The following is a 20,126-nucleotide window of genomic DNA, read 5'->3' as shown; positions in this document are numbered from 1 at the left end:
TCATTTATTTTCGTGGGTATCAATTTTCGTGGATAGAGAAAAAAAGATGTTTCGTGGTATACGTAAATTCATGGATCGCTGATTACAAAAAAAAAAATTCAGATACGTAATTCGTGGATTTCTTTTTGATTTAGGTGATCATATAACATCCTTGGTTTGATCAATAATAAAACAAACAAAAAAGCAGGAATTCATTGAAAAAGTTTTGAATTGTCAAAATCCTCGCTTGGTCATTCTAGGTTAAAAATTTCTTTGAAAACTTCTATTACAATAATGGACAGAGACAACTCTAATTATTTGTTTGTTTTACAATTTATAAATACTTGTCGGAATTTTATAAGGCATTCCAAACTCTATGATTGAAAGCTCATTTCCCTAATCACGATATAATAAACAGTCATATAAGTAAAAGGTGTGAAAATAAATGTTCCTGTCATAAACAATATTACCTAGGGCAATATCCCAATACTTAATCCTATTGATTTTTTATCACCAGTAAACCAAACTATGACACAGTAATTAACAACTTGCAGTTATTTTCCATAAACAGTTTTAATCAATTTTAAAAAGTAAATGATCACTGATATTCGATATATTTATTATTGATTTAATCAAAATACTTGTATCTTCTTTCAATAAAAACACGTGTTATGTTACAATGTTTATCGCTAGTCAACACTATACTAGAACTGCATAACATAACCAGAAATAAACATCCGACCCCATACACATTTCTCGGGATTATTCTTCGTTGAATTCTTAAATTCGTGGTTCACTGTGACCCACGAAACCCACGAAAATTGGTATACCACGAATAAAAATGAATCCACAGTATTTGCTCTCTATCTTATAAATAAAAAAATTGAATCAAAGACGAGAAAATTAAAGAAGGAAAGTGAACTGATTCCAATGGAATTAAGAAATTACAAATACAACAACAAAGCATGTGTTGTTGTGTCCCTACACGTGTCCTCACTCGTAATTCTATGTAAAATCAGATCAGGAAGTAGGTGTCTGACAGATCCTCACACTTCATAGTCAAGCTGCTGACTAAATATCAAGTCATTCTATTCAGTAGTACTTGAGAAAATTGTTGGAGGAATAAACAGACAGGTGAACCAACAGAACAGACAGATGGATGCAATACAGCCCCTCATCCAAGTGTTGGGGTTAAAAAAAATATAAGATATTCTTACATGATTTCATTCTTATCTGTCCTCGAAGATATAATAATTTAAGTTGAATACTAGATATACAGTGCTGTCAAGTAATGCAATGCACCTAAAGCTTTGAGTTATTTTGCATGTTCAAGGATTAAACCAGGACAAATCTTTTTTCAGAACTAATGAGTCGGCCACAGACCACAATTAATTCCATTATTAGTTCTTTATAACGTTTTGTCGCATTAAAAAAAATTTACCTGCTTTTTTTGTCAAATCTTTTGTGTGTGTAATGTACAGTACAAGTCCAAAAATATATCCAACTTTCAGAAAAATTGCATGTGTACATCTTACAAATTTAGCCAATACACATCCATACCCCTATAGACAAGTCAAGAGATGTTCCGAAAACTGTAAATATTACCTTTTTGCACCTAGCCTAATCACTCTTTCCATATCAAAATCAGTTAAAATAAAACATCCAAAAATTTATTTCAGCTCTCTTCTTTCATTTCCACCCCATAAAAAGTAAGAAATGTATGAGAAAGGGAAAGAAAAAAAATAAAGAAAAAATACACTTTAATTAAAGGGAACTATATTTGTGGACAACGAAAAGGGGGATCATTAATTGTGGTATGGGGCCTTTTAGGGGTCAAAAACTTGACCAATTCCAATAAAACTTGGCATGATTTAAGCTTAGTGTATTATGAGACAGTTTACCCAGTTTCAAAGCCATATGATATCAATTATAGAAAATGTAGCCTTTGGTTGCTGAATTGTGACGTTGAAATAGAACAATTTTAACTATCAAAGTTTGGCTTAAAAAAACAAACAAAAAACAAAAATGTGCACTTTTTAATGTCTCTATGTATAAGATATTATCTATTTAAAGTAATAGATAGCATACTGAATGTATCAGACTTATGAAAATCGGCAAAAAGTTAATTTTATATGAGCCTGTGCCAAAAAATAGAGGTTTTCAAATGAAGCGAGGCCTTATATGAAATGTAATATTTTCCACTTACAATTTTCTGAAGTTGTTAAGTTAAAAAAAAACCTTCTACATATCATAAATGTACTTTTCATGGAAATATAAGTTTCAAACTGCATAACACATGAGGATGACATGGTCTTAAGCAATGTCAAGCTTAAAAAAACAAGTTGTCAATTTAGGCCGTTCCCCATATTTCCATAATAAAAAGCATATAAATGATATGGGAAATGGAAATATGCTTCTTTTTGCTCAAATCCTTGCTTAGATATGATGAAACACGAAGCCTGGATGTAACAAAACTATATATGTAGGCAGTATGGTCTGATGCAAAGTTTATTCACTTTACTGTTTAAAAGATGCATGAAATTTCAGCCTCAAAAGGCCAATATTTTAACCACTAGCTATCCAACAGAAGAAATTAAAGGTAGTCTGTAAAACAGACAAGGTAAAACAACCAGTAATAAGTGCTTTTGATACAGATTCAGTGAAATTTGTTTAAAGGAATTCAACTTTTATGTGCATAGAACCTCACATTTCACTTGCTTCGTACGGGCTGTTAGACTTTGACCATTAAAACAGCACATTTTGCATACTTTTTATGTATTTATCTACTTTTCTTTCTGTTCAGAGTTCCTAATTGAGTAAAACATCTAAATTAAATACCAAAAAGACAAATAGAAAATCATAAAAATCTGTCAGAGAGAAAGAAAGCATGCTACTTTTGTAAAAATATTGAGACAAGTGAAAAAGCTACATTTCGGGCATATTAGCTGAATAGTGGCTTTTTTACAAAATTTCTATCAAATAAAATTGGAAATCATTTATTCTCATGTAGTTTGACAAATTAATTCCAATAGATCATTCAGAGAAGTTGTCAAAGTACAAATTCAAAATTTGCTGAAATGCACCTCTGAGGCCACAGACCACAATTAATTCCCTTATTAGTTCTTTATAACGTTTTGTCACATTAAAAAAAAATTACCTGCTTTTTTTGTCAAATCTTTTGTGTGTGTAATGTACAGTACAAGTCCAAAAATATATCCAACTTTCAGAAAAATTGCATGTGTACATCTTACAAATTTAGCCAATACACATCCATACCCCTATAGACAATAGTCAAGAGATGATCCGAAAACTGTAAATATTACCTTTTTGCACCTGGCCTAATCACTCTTTCCATATCAAAATCAGTTAAAATAAAACATTCAAAAATTTATTTCAGCTCTCTTCTTTCATTTCCACCCCATAAAAAGTAAGAAATGTATGATCAAGGGAAAGAAAAAAAACTAGATATCATTGAGATGGGAGCCATCTCTGTGGGCCCCGCTGTGAATAATGTGTGGTAAAAAATTTGTATCTTTATCATTGGACATGGGGTTGTCAACTGAAACCGAAGTTTTTGACCTTGACCTTTGACCTAGGAAGTTGTACATAAATTATGACACACCCTCTGGTGTTTGTTTATATACATGTCAAGTATAAACTTTGAAATCATAACAGTTCTCAAGATATAGAGCGGACACGATCTTTACCATAGGACATGGGGTTGTCAACTAAAACCAAAGTTTTTGACCTTGACCTTTGACCTAGGAAGTTGTACATAAATTATGACACACCTTCTGGTGTTGGTTTATATACATGTCAAGTATAAACTTTGAAATCATAACGGTTCTCAAGATATAGAGCGGACACGATCTTTACCATAGGACATGGGGTTGTCAACTAAAACCAAAGTTTTGACCTTGACCTTTGACCTAGGAAGTTGTACATATATTATGACACACCATCTGGTGTTGGTTTATATACATGTCAAGTATAAACTTTGAAATCATAACGGTTCTCAAGATATAGAGCGGACACAATCTTTACCATAGGACATGGGGTTGTCAACTAAAACCAAAGTTTTTGACCTTGACCTTTGACCTAGGAAGTTATTCATACATTATGACACACCCTCTGGTGTTGGTTAATATACATGTCAAGTATAAACTTTGAAATCATAACGGTTCTCTAGATATAGAGCGGACACAATTTGTTACGGACGGACAGACTGATCAATATAGGGCGTCCGCCATTCGGCAGGGCCCTAATAAAGAAAAAATACACTTTAATGAAAGGAAACTATATTCGTGGACAACGAAAAGCAGGATCATTAATTGTGGTCCGGGGCCAGTCAATTCGACTTGGTGTATATCGATACATCTCTGACTTTTTACTGCCATGTATAGACACTAGATTCATAATGATAAATACACCATAACAAATGCATAATAAAATTTATTGTACCTTTTAGGTTTGGTTTCAGCATCTAGAAAGTTTCTGATAAAGGCTCTTTCTGCCTCTTCTCTCTCCTGTTCATGTACAGGACTACCATTTAACTTGGTGATGTTTGGAAGTCTGGATACAATATTTTGTCTTCTCTCTTTCTCAGATAACTTCTGCAAAAGATGAATTATCCCATATAGTTTATTCCACGGGGGGGGAGGGTCTCTTCCTTTATGAAGGTATATACATATGTGCCGCTGGAATGGGTCCCTTTTTTGATACGTCAGATATATATATGGGGTACAATTTTACCGAGAAAATATATCAATAGGTAGTAATTGACCAATTGTGATATATTTAGGTACTATCTGAGCTGATAAATATATGAATGGGTTATGATTTCGCTGTGAAATATATGTATAGGTAGGAATTTCACAATTATTCAATATATGAATGGGGGTGTTTTTTAAATCCCAGCTGCACAACTGTACCCAAAATCCAATGTTGAGACCCCCCCCCCCCCCCCCCCCCCCCCCCCCCCCCGTGGTTTATTCATATGTGTGTACTGATACAAAATTTTGCTAAAAATGTTTGGCTTACCTACTTTTATGGCAAAATGCATCAATGATCTCACAGAAATTTTTTAAGGCACAAAAATTTGTAGCACTTTACCATATTCCTGATGGACTATTGTAATTCTATCAATCACACAAAATTCTAAATGCAATATTACATTAGTGTACATTAACTCAAATGATGCTGATATAACATGTGTTAAAATTATGTGTTCAGTTCTTCTGAGCATTCCAGTGTAAACAGCTTGAGAAATGTTGATTTAAGGGCACTTTGCTACTTCTAAGGATACAGTAGGGTATGGAAAAGGCTCATAGAACAGATTAGTGTGACTAAAAAATTAATAATAGAGAAAAATAGCCCATAAAATTAAAATAAAGAGAATAATGGGGTGTAAAAATGTAAGGAATAGAGAATAATGGACCAAAAATGTAAGGAATAGAGAATAATGGACCAAAAATGTAAGGAATAGAGAATAATGGGGTGTAAAAATGTAAGGAATAGAGAATAATGGGGTGTAAAAATGTAAGGAATAGAGAATAATGGACCAAAAATGTAAGGAATAGAGAATAATGGACCAAAAATGTAAGGAATAGAGAATAATGGACCAAAAATGTAAGGAATAGAGAATAATGGACCAAAAATGTAAGGAATAGAGAATAATGGGGTGTAAAAATGTAAGGAATAGAGAATAATGGACAAAAAATGTAAGGAATAGAGAATAATGGACCAAAAATGTAAGGAATAGGGAATAATGGACCAAAAATGTAAGGAATAGAGAATAATGGACCAAAAATGTAAGGAATAGAGAATAATGGACCAAAAATGTAAGGAATAGAGAATAATGGGGTGTAAAAATGTAAGGAATAGAGAATAAAGGGGTGTAAAAATGTAAGGAATAGAGAATAATGGACCAAAAATGTAAGGAATAGAGAATAATGGACCAAAAATGTAAGGAATAGAGAATAATGGACCAAAAATGTAAGGAATAGAGAATAATGGACCAAAAATGTAAGGAATAGAGAATAATGGACCAAAAATATAAGGAATAGAGAATAATGGACCAAAAATGTAAGGAATAGAGAATAATGGACCAAAAATGTAAGGAATAGAGAATAATGGACCAAAATATAAAAAATTTAGAGATACTGCCTTACAAATTTAATAAATCAGAAATGAAGCACCCCCCATTTTCCAGACTGTCATACAGTTAGTTATGTTGGAGTAGATTCTTTGTCCACTTTTCGCTTAACCGCCTTTTTGTTGGCAGAGAGAATGTTGATTCAGCATCTTGACTTGATATGATAAACCAAGTTTTATTAGTCTAATTTTATGACTGACACTAACCTTTTTGATTGTCACAGATTTTCTGTTGTAGAAAATGTAGAAATAACTGTTTTATTTTTAAAACATGACATCTGAGAAAAATTTTATGTGTGAAGTTACACTGTACACAATTTCATATTCTGACCCAATCTATTGATTCACACTTACTTCATTTCAAGTAAATTATATTTTTTGATGTACAATGACTGCCATTCATAAATATTTGTAGTTGTGTATTCCACAGTTACCACATATATTCATTATGTTCATTGGTCTTGTAAAAATAGATTCTTATTACTGACCAATCAGAAAATTGTTTTTGTAATTCAGATTTTAATTATGTAAACCATGTCTAAATACATTGAATTTTGAATTTTTTTCCTTGATTTTCAGTCATACAACCAAAATTTAAAAAAATAAATAATTATTTTTGTTTACTTTATTTGTTTAATTTAGTTCACTAGTTGTCCAGTTTTTTCCAACTTTTGGACCCCAGAGGTCGAACCATGAACAGTTGGGGCAAGTATGGACACAACATTCAAGCTTGATACAGCACTGAATTGAATTTGGATTGTGATTAAATATTTGACACAGCATAGGTTTCTGACACAGAATGAATGTGGTCTAAGAACTTAAAAAAATTTAATTTACCTATTCAAACCATATCATTATTATTTGCTTTTATATATAAATCAGAAATAACCACTTTAAAATGGAAAATTTTAAAGAAAAATAAAAGAAAAAAAGGAAAAAAAAATCCCTCCCCATAATTTTTGGAACCCCCTTATGATTCAGCAACCCCAAACTCAATCCCAGCCTTCCCTTTGTGGTATGGTACCTTGCAGTACAATTTCAGAGAGATCCATACACTTGAACACAAGTTATTGTCTGGAAACTAGAAAAATGCTTGTTTTTAGGCCCCTTTTTGGCCCCAAATTCCTAAACGTTTAGGGCAATTACCCCCAAACTCAAACCCTGTTTTCCCTTTGTGATATGGAAACTTGTAGTACAATTTCATAAAGATCCATACACTTACACGCAAGTTATTGTCCTGAAACTAGAAAAATGCTTGTTTTTTGCCCCTTTTTGGCCCCTAATTCCTAAATTTTTTAGGCAAAAAATTACCCCCAAAATCTATCCCAGCCTTCCCTTTGTGGTATGGTACCTTGCAGTACAATTTCAGAGAGATCCACACACTTGAACACAAGTTATTGTCTGGAAACTAGAAAAATGCTTATTTTTGGACCCTTTTTGGCCCCTTCTTCCTAAACTTTTTGGGCAATTACTCCCAAACTCAATTCCAGCTTTCCCTTTGTGATATGGAACCTTGCAGTACAATTTCATAAAAATCCATACACTTACACACTAGTTATTGTCATGAAACTCGAAAAATGCTTGTTTTTTGCCCCTTTTTTGGCCCTAATTCCTAAAATTTTGAGGCAATTACCCCCAAAATCAATCCTTACATTCCCTTTGTGATATGGAATTTGGTGGTACAATGTCAGAGAGATCCATACACTAACACACAAGTTATGTCTGGAAGTTACAAAAATGCTTATTTTTGGCCCATTTTTGGCCCCTAATTCCTTAACTGTTGGTACCATAACCCCCAAAATCAATCCCAACCTTCCTTTTGTGGTATTGAACCTTATGGTAAAATTTCATAGAGATCCATTCACTTAAACTAAAGTTAGAGTGCAAAAACCAATGTGTCTTCGGACGACGAAGACGCCAACATCATACCAATATACAACCCCCAAAAATTTTTGCGGTCGTATAAAAATAACCCCGAAAAATCAGCGCATAACTTACACCAATAACAAAAAACAGATAAACTTTATTGAAAAAAGTTACCTTTATAAATGATAAATCTTTTATCCTGAGATCAACTAATGCTGGAAATTCTCTAAATATTTCAATATCTTCCCATGTTGCCAAATTGGTTTTTGATAAATTTAGTGATTTTAGGCATGGAAATGTTTCTTTCAAATCAGCATCACTCATGATGCTCGTAAATTTGGATTCCATAGCAACTAAATTTCCTAAATTAGGAAAGCACTGTCCTAAACGACACATTTCAGTCCAATCCTGGATTTTATTTTCATTGAGATATAACCTGGACAGTGGGGGAAATCTGAAATCACCATGTAAATCCACTGAACTGTATCCATTCAAACTTAGATGCAATTCTTCAACCCTTCAAATATAAAAGAAATTAATACACACAGTACATTTTCTTGAGACCCAACATACAATTAATACTTAACAATCATAAGACAATTCACATTGTTTACCTAATAGTTACCAGATATGATCTCATATTTAATCTTATACAGAGGCAACTTTTTACCAGTAAAAATACAGTTGGAAAGTGGCAAAAAAAAATTTATTAAAGTAAGAATAAATGAAGAGGAAGGGTATACTGGTTTCTTCTTACACAAAAAGTTGTACCACAAGTTTATCTTAGTTCTAAACCCATAGAGAATTGTCTATATTTCAGCAAGTTTTTGAAAGTTACAGACCTCCTTACTTTATGAGTAAGAGAAGGACATTGAACCCCTCCAAAATTGACATTTGCGTCCAATTTAAATTATTGACTTTGGGTTCATACTGCATTTCAAATCTGGGAACATAACAATAACTTGTCTAAACTTTTAAAACCTTTAAAAGGTTGAAGGAACATGTCTAAATTCAGAAATCACTTTCTAATATTTGAAACTATGGAAATCAATTGGAGTCATCAAAAATGGATTTGGAGCAGAGGCTGTAATATCACAGCTCCTGAGTGATAAAGGACAAGATATAAGACATTCAAATATCATTGAAGATAGATTGTTTTATATAAAACTTGTTTTTAAAATTAAATATGCCAGATTAACAAAACAAGGTGCATTCTAAACTAGAGGCTCTAAAGAGCCTGTGTCGCTCACCTTGGTCTATGTACATGTGCATATCAAACAAAGGACACTCTCCAATAAATTTGTAGACAAGAATAGACTTCATGACAAAAATCTCTATTTTATTTATTAGTCTGTTTAGTTTCTCTCTATCTTCTTTAGTTTTTGCTCAAAACTCAAAGAGGGTAAAAAAATCCTCATTATAGGGGAATCACTCCTATGAAGAGTGACAGTCTACTAACTATATTGGCAAAATTTGACTTTTTAATAGATCTTGCCTTGCTGATCATTTTTGTGATTTAAAATGTCTATTTATCTATTATAATTTAAATCATATGAGGCATAACGGAAAAAATGTTTCTCTCTAAATATCATAGTTTTCATGATAATAGGCAAAAATGAAAAAAAAATAGTAAAATTTGTCATTTATGGGCAATAACTCCTATAAGAATTTGTCTATAGTTTTGATGTATATGGCCAATTGGTAGAGCTCATTATTCTGAACATTTTTGCTCCTTTCAGATTTTCTCTATTTATAACGGTTCAAAAAATAATAGACAAAACTTGCATTTTACCCCTATGTTCCATTTTTAGCCATGTCAGCCATGTTGGTTGGTAGGCAAGGTCATCACACACATTTTTTAAACTAGATACCCTAATGATGATTGTGGCCAAGGTTGGTTTAATTTGTCTCAGTAGTTTCAGAGGAGAAGATTTTTGTAAAAGACTCCAAAAATTTACAATAAACTGCTTCACCGAGCACAGCTGGATATGACCGCAGAGGTCCAACCCTAAACAGTTAGGGCAAAAATGGACACAATATTCAAGCTTGATACAGGTCTGAATTTGGATTGTAATTAAATATTTGACACATTATAGGTTTCTGACACAGAATTAATGTAGTCAAAGAACTTGAAATTGGTTATATGATTTGAATTTATATTTTCTTTAGATTTCTTGCTGTTGTGCAATACACTGTGCTGTTGCACAATACTTAGAAAATCTGTTTTCAGACTATATACAAAGAATTAGCCAAATAAATTGTGACCCCCAATTTTTCTTTGGAAAATTGACAATTTTTTAAATCTTGATGGAAAAAAAAAAAATTTTTTTTTACCCTCCTCCTAAAAAAAATAATATTTGAAGAAATTTTCTTTCCATAAAATGTGGTACAATTTAAGAGACATCCATACACTTAAACACAAGTTATTGTCTGAAAACAAGAAAAACGCTTGTTTTAGACCCTTTTTGCCCCCTAATTCCTGAAAGGTTTGGGCAATTACCCCCAAAAATGAATCCCAACCTTCTACCTGTGGTACAATTTCAGAGCAATCAAAATAATTATACACAAGTTATTGTCCTGAAACTAGAAAAATGCTCGTTTTGGGCCCCTTTTTGGCCCCTAATTCCTAAACAGTTGGGACCATTACCCCAAAAAAATCCCAACCTTCCTTTTGTGGTATTGAACCTTTTGGTTAAATTTCAGAGAGATCCATACACTTAAACTAAAGTTATTGTCTGGAAACCAAATGTCTTCGGATGACGACGTGATAGCAATATACAACCCTAATATTTTTTTTGCGGTCATATAAAAAATTAATAAAAATTGACTATAAAGGGCAATAACTCCTTAAGGGGTCAATTGACCATTTTGGTCATGTTAGACTTATTTGTAGATCTTACTTTGCTGAACATTATTGCTGTTTACAGTTTATCTCTATCTATAATAATATTCAAGATAATAACCAAAAACTGCAAAATTTCCTTAAAATTACTAATTCAGAGGCAGCAACCTTACCTTGGAAAGACATGCAGAAGTTTCATCAAACAATCCCATGCTATATTTGTGTCATTAAGAATTAGATTGCTTATATTTGGAAACTGTTTATCACATTGCCAGGACGACCTGTTTTCAATTGGATTACTGGTTAAATTCAGGAATCTCAGTCTTGGTAGTCTTTCTATAATTTCTATTATCTGAAAAATCAACAGATTTATTCATCAAATTTAAAAAGCTAATAATGTTATATAACGAAAAGAAAAATTACTGAGATGCAAAAATACAAAATTCTAATTGTGTTATCAAGTGATTAACAGAACTTTAAACTGTAGGTAATACATGTACTGTCGAGACTGTTCAACAAGTTTTTGGTGAGGTTCGTGTTGCTCAGTCTTTAGTTTTCTATGTTGTGTTTTATGTACTTTTGTTTGTCTGTTGGTCTTTTTCTTTTTTAGCCATGGCGTTATCAGTTTATTTTCAACTCATGAATTTGAATGTTCCTCAGCTGGTATCTTTCGCCTCTCTTTTTCAATATTTTACATCAGTCTTATTTTTGGTTATTCCCTATTTTTCTTTCACTGTAATTTGCACTTTTTTCTTTCACTATAATTTGCATTACTTAGTATAGAACAATCTTTATCAATAAGCTTTAAATTACCATGGAAACAGATGATACAGGATTTCAGGGGCATTGTATCATAATGATATCTGCCTAGATAATACAGGATATTGGAGGAATTGTATCATGAAATCTTCCTGGACAGTCATTCTTGTGGAAATTAAAGTTTTAAATCTTGGATTACCTCCCCTTGAATACACAATTCTTTTTTAAATTGCTTCCTGAGGAAATTTTTGTTTTCTTTCCTGTGTGTTTTATATGTTTGTTTCATTATTTAATGAAACTCATTTTTTTGTTTTGAGTTCAACACATAATGGTTAATACAATAGAAGTTTGAAGTTTTTCCATGGTTTTATTTTAGTACTGAATATGGAATAGTAAAACTCCTGTGACCTGTGTAGATTAAATAATTTTTTTTTTCAATATCAATTATAATTTACATAATATATTGACATCATATACATAGACTCTATATGAAATTTTAAATACATATGCCTTTACACTTGTTATTGGAGAAAAACAAAGGATATATGGTAGCTGTATAATATAAAATGTAAATAGCATTTCTTTAATTGCTGTAGTTATGACTCATACTGAATATTGCATTCATCAAACAAAATGTACAGTAACCATGTTTAAGATCAACAGAATGTTTATAAGTTTTTGTTCACATTGATCACCTGATTCCAATCCTTGATACAGTTTTTGGTGAGATCTAGTTCCTGGACTTGTTTACACAATGTTCCTAGACGGTCTAGATCTCCTGCTTCACAGATATTACTGTCATGCAAAGCTAAGATAGGGGGTATTACTATGTGACCAGAATCTACAAAATTACAATAAGATAACATTAAACTACATACATATACCAGCATTCAGCTCATTCTTTTAATTAAACTTACTTAAAATTAAATCCTTCACACATATTACTTTGTTAGGCAATACTTAGAAAATCTGTTTTCAGACTATATACAAGATTATACTTTTTTTAGTTAGGAATAAAGGGTTTGTGTGTGTTTTTTTTGTGTATATTTTAATGACATAAAATTGAGAATGGAAATGGGGAATGTGTCAAAGAGACAACAACCCAACCAAAGAGCAGAAAACAGCCGAAGGCCACCAATGGGTCTTCAACACAGCGAGAAAATCCCGCACTTAGAGGCGGGCTTCGGCTGGCCCCTTAACAAAAATGTGTACTAGTTCAGTGAAAATGGACGTCATACTAAACTCCAAAACATATAAATGAACTAAAATTAAAAATCATACAAGACTAACAAAGGCCAGAGGCAAAAATGCGGCTGGGTTAAATATGTTTTGTGAGACCTCAACCCTCCCCTTATACCTCTAGCCAATGTAGAAAAAACAAACACACAGCAATATGCACAGTAAAACTCAGTTTAAAAGAAGTCATACATATTTCTGTCATAAATATAACAAATCTAGCAATGGGACTCTTCTATATATGCTAAGTGCGTTTCCTTCTTCATTTTCCAAACAAACTAAATATAAGTTATGAATATGAAAGTCTTTTGGGACTTTATAAAAAAAAATATCATTTTTTTTATGTATTTTGCATTTTTGCTTTTATAGGAAAATTGACAGACACTAACATGTACCTTTGTACATGCATACTTTATGCATGAATTATAACACGGACCATTTAGAAAGTTCTCAATCCTTTCCCGAAAATTACCAGATTCGAGAAAAAAAGAAAGAGAGATTTGGAAACAGAAGAAACCACAGAAAAAACACCTAATAAGAAGCAGTCCATTACTGAAGATTTACAGAACAAAACATAAGTACACAAAGTCAAAATTATTTTGAATACCAGACAATCCACTTCGGGAAAAGAGGAAGGAATCAGAAACGAAATGACCACAGGAACCACAAAACATGTTTATGAAGAAAAGCTTAATCCATGGACACTTTATTTTCAAAGTATATATCAACGAATCTACCAAGATGTACAATTCCCAAAATTTGCGGCGATCATACACTTCACACTATTCCCAACGCAATTGGAAGCAGTACCTCCCTCAGAGCGAACCTAGTTGAATTGGTACGGGATGAACAGTGAGGTGTTGTCTAATTTGGAAATGAATTGACATTTTATGATCTACTTTCATCATCTCTACTACAATACATTGTACCACTAGAAACCTCCATGAGTATAACTACACAGACGTGTGTGAATAGCAGCTAACCACATCGTTAATAACTTTATTGATTAACTTTCACTTTTAACTTAACTAAATTCTTATTTCACTTTCACTTTCTATTTATATCTATAACGTTTTCATAACAACCATTATTGTAACATTACTTTCGGCAAACCGCATGAACCGCCAAATTTGTACTTCACTGTTTGATTTCATATGTAATATTGTCCTGAAGACGCCACGCTTGATGGCGAAACATGTCGACCATAATAAACCACTACCTTGCGGTAATTTACGAGTGTTGTTGACTTTATTGTCGTTTTATATTTTACCTTGGTGAAAGACAACTGTGAATACCTTTCGGAATCCACCTGCTAATTACCCTACCGCATGATTTCTACTTGAGGTGTTGGTTCACCATATATAATTTTTAGTATATTTAATATCAGATATTTTGTTCAGTTGTCCATTTCTTTGCTCACAGGTACATGTGCTTACATGTACATGTATACTCATCATGACAATAATGTTTACCTGTTTTCCCTGGTGCTGAAGCTGGTATGTGTATATGTATACATGTTTCCACATCATCATCATATTTTTGATGAATTGCTTCAACCATTGTTATTCCTGTAGAGGCAGTCATTCTGTCAACAACAAAAAAACACAAGACATAAAATGAAGAACAAAGTTTTATAGTAGATAACATTAATCTTTTAAACTGAAATAGAGCTTGGAAAAACACCATGCTGCATATTGTGTCACAATGTAACCACAACCACAAGCATAGATTTTGTTGAAGCTAAATTATAAAAAAAACACTATTGTGGAGTCATTAGACTTCAGCTTTAAAATCATGTTCTTAAGTCATGACAAAACTATTAGATTTTTTTCCACATAAATTAATATATTTGACAATAATAAACTGTTGACATACATGTAGAGATATGTCTTGTGTTATGCAATTTTGATAGTATAATGTAAATGTTGAAATTAAAATGGCAATATCTAAATATGTAACCTATGCAAATCATTTAAAGTCAATGAAACCATGACTGAAAGTCATGCCTGTCAACTGACCCGGATCCTGCAGGTGTGACCCGAGATTTTCACATTTCTGAGGGGTCACCCGGAACACCAGCCGGGTGACCAAATAACCCGGGAATTCGGAAAATAACCCGTTTTCACCCGGATTCCTAAGCCTTCAGACTGATTAGATATAAACTGATTTCTTTAAAATACCGGCAAATTCGTAATTCTTCCTGGACAAGAAGTTCAACTAGCTGTGTAAACTCAGCTCAAGTGACCCATTTCAGTGCATGGCTTCACTTGACACACTTTTAATTAACACCAATTACCTTAATTAGCTTTAGGTTGTAAATAATTTGTGTATTTCAAAGTTAAAATTGAGAATGGAAATGGGGAATGTGTCAAAGAGACAACAACCCGACCATAGAACAGACAACAGCGGAAGGTCACCAACAGGTCTTGTTTTAAAAACAATTTGAAATTACTTCCTCTTTTTGTCAATTCACAATATACTCCTTAAACTTATATTTTTTTTGTAAAAAGATAAAATCTAAAATGAATTGAATGCAAAAACATATCAGAATAATACTTTTACTTATTGTTCTACCGTAGAACAATTAAAAAATTAAAAATTTGAAAATTATTTTTTTCATCTATACCTCCTTTAATTGTTTAACTTTATTTTATTATACTCTAATATCAACCTCTGATATGTATTACTGTTAAAAAGCTGCACAAAATGTATGCAAAGAAAGCACACATTGGCACATTGTATGCCATGGACTATATATGAACAGGAATAAAGACAATGAAACACAAATCTACCAATGGCCTCCAAGTGCAATGAAATAATAAAATGTACAATTTAAGATTATTTAATCATGTGGGCATGTTTTGGAAACTTGGATATAAATTATAAGAAAAATGTCCCCTAAATACTGAAATTCAGCTCAAAAAAGTTTGTACGCGTTATGACCTGAGATTTCATTCTTCTATGCAGGTCATCACCTGCATTTTCATTGTCATAGGTTGACAGCTGGTATGGAAAGTGCAGAGCCAAATAACCTCCATGGAAATTAGAAATGCCAATACTTATAAAACTGCATACCAAATACCATTGACTTATCACAAGTCGTTCTCTTATAACAAACCTAAACACAAATTTTAACTTGTAACTATGTAAAAGTTTCAAAGTCAATAAACCATGATGAGGGGGTGGGGCCATATAATCTCCATTGAAATGAGATTTGCAAATGCCAATACATCTGCATACCAAATATCATTGAATTTTTCTTTGTAATTTGTTTATTTTTGATATAAAGACAGAATACAGCTTGATTACACATGTACAGTTTTAAGTATATATGGTCTTAAAGATATCATTATATTTCTTCAACTCTAAAAAGCAAAACATAAAAAAAAGATATAACTATAATTTTTGTACCAGTTATGAACTATTTAAATCACCTAGGACAGATTGTAATGGCAACCATTTTTTATAATATATTCTTTTTGTGTAGGTGATAAGTACTTTGTCATATGTTGTTCTATTCTTATACAATATTTCAAATATGCAGTACTACCTTTCACAGAAGGTTTTTCTCCTGCATTTTTACAGCTATAAATATAATATTTTAAAATCAACAGTTCCTTCCACTTGAGACTGTGAAACATCTAGTTTTAGATATGTTCCCTATGGTCATGTCCTTACAGGAGACCTCAACATTGTCGAAGACCGTGAGGTCAAAACTTTTCTTAAGAAAGGACCTAAATATCGTCCTCCATCTATAATAGATTGGAAACAGTGTCGTCAGGTCATTAAAGACGCTCTGTCTGCCTAAACGTGAAAAATCTGATAAAAAATCTCTAGACAGTTACTTGAATAAAATTATGAATACTGTTAACATGGTTAATATTCGTATATCTCATTTTGAAAACAATTCTGAAATTAGTAATAGGGTCCATGATATTCCCATTTCTAGAATAAAAAATAAACTCCAAGTACTCGCAAAGCGGTTTGTGTTCGTACCGGCAGACAAAACAGCAAATAATGTAGTGATGGTGTGACGCATATACTACACGGAAGTTCTCTAAAACGAAATTACAAATTCTTCTACATTCAGGTCCGTATGCTCCACAGAGAGTGAAATTGTAAACAAGCATATCACTGCCACTACCCAGCTTAAAGCCTCTTCAGAACATTTGAAAGTCCCAACTATGTACTGGTTACCTAAATTGCACAAAAAAACATTTAAATTCCTTTTCATCTCTGCATCTATAGCTAGTAAGTGTTCTACTACCAATCTATCAGTGTTTCTAACTACCTCCCTTACTACTATCAAAGAACTTGTTATTAACTTTTGTAATAAAGCTTATGAAAATAATGGTATTAATTATTTTTGGAGTGTTAAAAATTCTTAAGAGGTTTTAGATAAAATACATGCTTTTGATGGTCCTTTTAATTCTGTTGACAGTTATGATTTTTCTACTCTCTATACTAAACTTCCACACAATCTAATCAAAAAAAAGTTTTCATATTTAATTAAATTGTCTTTTGAAAAATCTCATTACAAATTTATTTGCTGTAATTCGTTTAAAGCATTTTTCTGTAACAAAAAAGGAAAGTATGCTAGATACACTAACTGGAAATGTGAAGATATGATTCAAGCTTTAAATTTTCTCCTGGACAACATACATGTACGTTTCGGTGATAAAGTGTATCGACAAGTAGTAGGTATTTTCTATGGGCTCTAACTGCACCCCTTTAATAGCAGATTTAATCCTGTATTGCTATGAATCTCAGTTTAAGATCAAACTCAGTAAAGACACGTCATTGTTACATTTGGTTGATACATTCAACAATACCTTCCGTTATCTGGATGATATTTTTTCGTTAAATAATCCAGAGTTCTCTAAATATACTACCGAAATTTACCCAAAAGAACTTACTTTAACTAAATCTAACATAAACAGCAGTAGTTGTCCTTTTCTAGATTTGGACATTTCAATCTCTAAAGGATAGCTCAATACTAAAATTTACGACAAAAGAGACGACTTTTCATTCTCTATTGTTAATTTTCCTTTTTCAGACGGCGATGTTCCTTTGGCTCCATCATACGGTGTTTATATATCCCAACTCGTTCATTTTGCCCGTGTGTGTAGTGATTTCATAGATTTTAACGAACATAATCAATGCATCACTGGTAAATTATTAAGTCAGAGATTTCTTTACCATAAATTTATTACGTAAAACTTTTACTAAATTCTTTCATAGATACAAAGATTTGATTAGTAAATTTCGCTGTACCTGTAGAAAACTGATTAAAAACGGTATTTCACATCCTAAATTTTACGGTAATATTGTACTTAAAGCGCGTAAATCACTATGTGATCCGTGTAAACTCATCGAACCTTTAAACAAACTTATTAGTAAAGGTTATCTTACCAATGTTGTAATTAGATCTTTGAATATAGTTTACATTGGCACTAATATCGATTTTGTCATCAGCAAATTAAAACTAAATTTGTATTCTTTTCAAACGGGATGTATAAAGACACACCCACGTTTATTTTGATCTATAAAGAGGTTAACTCCTGACTATCCTACTGCCTGTCGATACATTTATTTTTGGCATTGCACAAGTCATGTCTTCTTTGACTGTCCATGACGTTAAAATACTAAATCCCTGGGATGTGTTTTAGTTGATTTTAGTCTCTGATGCATGATTTTTTATTATTGTTTTTGGCTTTTAACTAGCTGTCAGTAACTGCGAGTACTCTCAAATCGTACTTTCTTGTTTACTTGACCTGTCGATACTAATTGTAATGCTTTTTTGTTATTTAATGTTTACTTATTCAGGATTATATCTGGTCTATATACCAGCTTTGATAAGTTTTTGGTATTACTATAAATTTTCACTTTTTCGTACTATGAACATCAAAATTATTTATTTTGAAAAAAATATTTCCTTTAAATTTCTCAATTTGAACTGTACACGTATACCTAACAACAAAATTATTTTCATTTACCTGCGTTTAAAGTAATTGCAAATGGCTGATATTTTTGTTCAAGCATATTGTTTTTCTTAAATTGTTTAACATTTCACAGCTGTATAACATGTTACTTTAATTATTCTTCCCTTAGATTATTTATTTTGTATTTACATTGTATCATAGATCAAATTTATTTGTTCAGTGTATGTTCACTGATGTTAACATGTCTTTTGATTGAGTTAAGCCATTTCAATTGATATTTTATAGTGTGTCTTTCTATGTTGTGATGTTACATTATTGTTTCAGATAAGGGTGAAGGTTTGGTACCATTAAAACGTTTAAACCTGCTGCAATTGTTTGCACCCGTCCTAGTCAGGAATCTGATGTTCAGTAGTTGTCGTTTGTTGATGTGATTCATAAGTGTTTCTCGTTTCTCATTTTTTATATACAGTCGAACCTCGTTGTGTCGAAGTCGAAGGGACCGGAACAAAGTATTTGACTCATCCGAGGTTCGACTCATCCGAGGTCGAGTGTGTGGTCATAAATTTTGAATGCATGAAATACGGTATGAGATTTGTGTAAACTAGATACAATGAACAGTGTGCCTTTTTTCGATATGACACTTTATGATTGTGTATTCAATCTCCATTTTTGGACCTTCGTAATAATTAAAAACACAAGTACAGATACAAATCATGCACAAATAAAATCAATAGTCTACACAAATATTTACAGAGGTCAGTCGCTATAAGTTATGAAATCACTCGCGGCACGAAATAAGTTCTGAACGGTCTCTGATGAGGTCGTCTGCTTTACATTAAATTATAATGAATTAATTATAATTGTCCTAATCCTTTTATCTATTGTAATTAATGAGTTTTAAATATAACGATTCATTTAATCTCGGCTTGGGTCATTTAAATTCGTTTCGTTTTTATCTCAGGTGAAAAATGTTCAACACACTAACATTCCGCTTGAACGATCAACAAAGGTGTTAATTAGCGGTCACCATAAACATTTCATTTTAATTGTTATACAAACAAGTAAGTTTACTCAGCTTTAATCTCTTTTGAAAATGATTAGGTGACATAAGAAATACATCCGATTTGAATTGTTATCAGAAGGTCTGCATCTTGCGAAAATTCTTACTTTCATAGTTCGAGACATCAGAGAGATCCATACACTTGAACACAAGTTATGTCTGGAAGTTACAAAAATGCTTATTTTTGGCCCCTTTTTCCTTAACTGTTGGTACCATAACCCCCAAAATCAATCCCAACCTTCCTTTTGTGGTATTGAACCTTATGGTAAAATTTCATAGAGATCCATTC

The 20,126-nt window shown here is 32.2% G+C and overlaps 1 protein-coding gene across 4 annotated transcripts in view; it reads right to left on the bottom strand.

The window, feature by feature from the left end:
• The window catches only part of LOC127700715 (tubulin-specific chaperone cofactor E-like protein), a 31,596-nt gene that overhangs the window by 10,557 nt on the left and 913 nt on the right, over positions 1–20,126 (bottom strand). For all 4 annotated transcript variants that reach the window (XM_052204318.1, XM_052204317.1, XM_052204316.1 and 1 more), the window contains exons 2-6: positions 14,308–14,420; positions 12,295–12,440; positions 11,014–11,192; positions 8,173–8,515; positions 4,441–4,592 (exon numbers count right to left, since the gene is read on the bottom strand). In XM_052204318.1, coding sequence (XP_052060278.1) covers positions 4,441–4,592; positions 8,173–8,515; positions 11,014–11,192; positions 12,295–12,440; positions 14,308–14,419 — 932 coding nt within the window. In that variant the 5' untranslated portion in view covers position 14,420. The remainder of the gene's footprint in view (positions 1–4,440; positions 4,593–8,172; positions 8,516–11,013; positions 11,193–12,294; positions 12,441–14,307; positions 14,421–20,126) is intronic.

This window comes from Mytilus californianus, unplaced genomic scaffold (assembly GCF_021869535.1).
Source record: "Mytilus californianus isolate M0D057914Y unplaced genomic scaffold, xbMytCali1.0.p SCAF_5, whole genome shotgun sequence".
NCBI classification, from domain to species: Eukaryota; Metazoa; Mollusca; class Bivalvia; order Mytilida; family Mytilidae; genus Mytilus; species Mytilus californianus.
The sequence above is the reverse complement of the archived record's forward strand: the minus strand, read 5'-3'. Positions and strand labels throughout refer to the sequence as shown.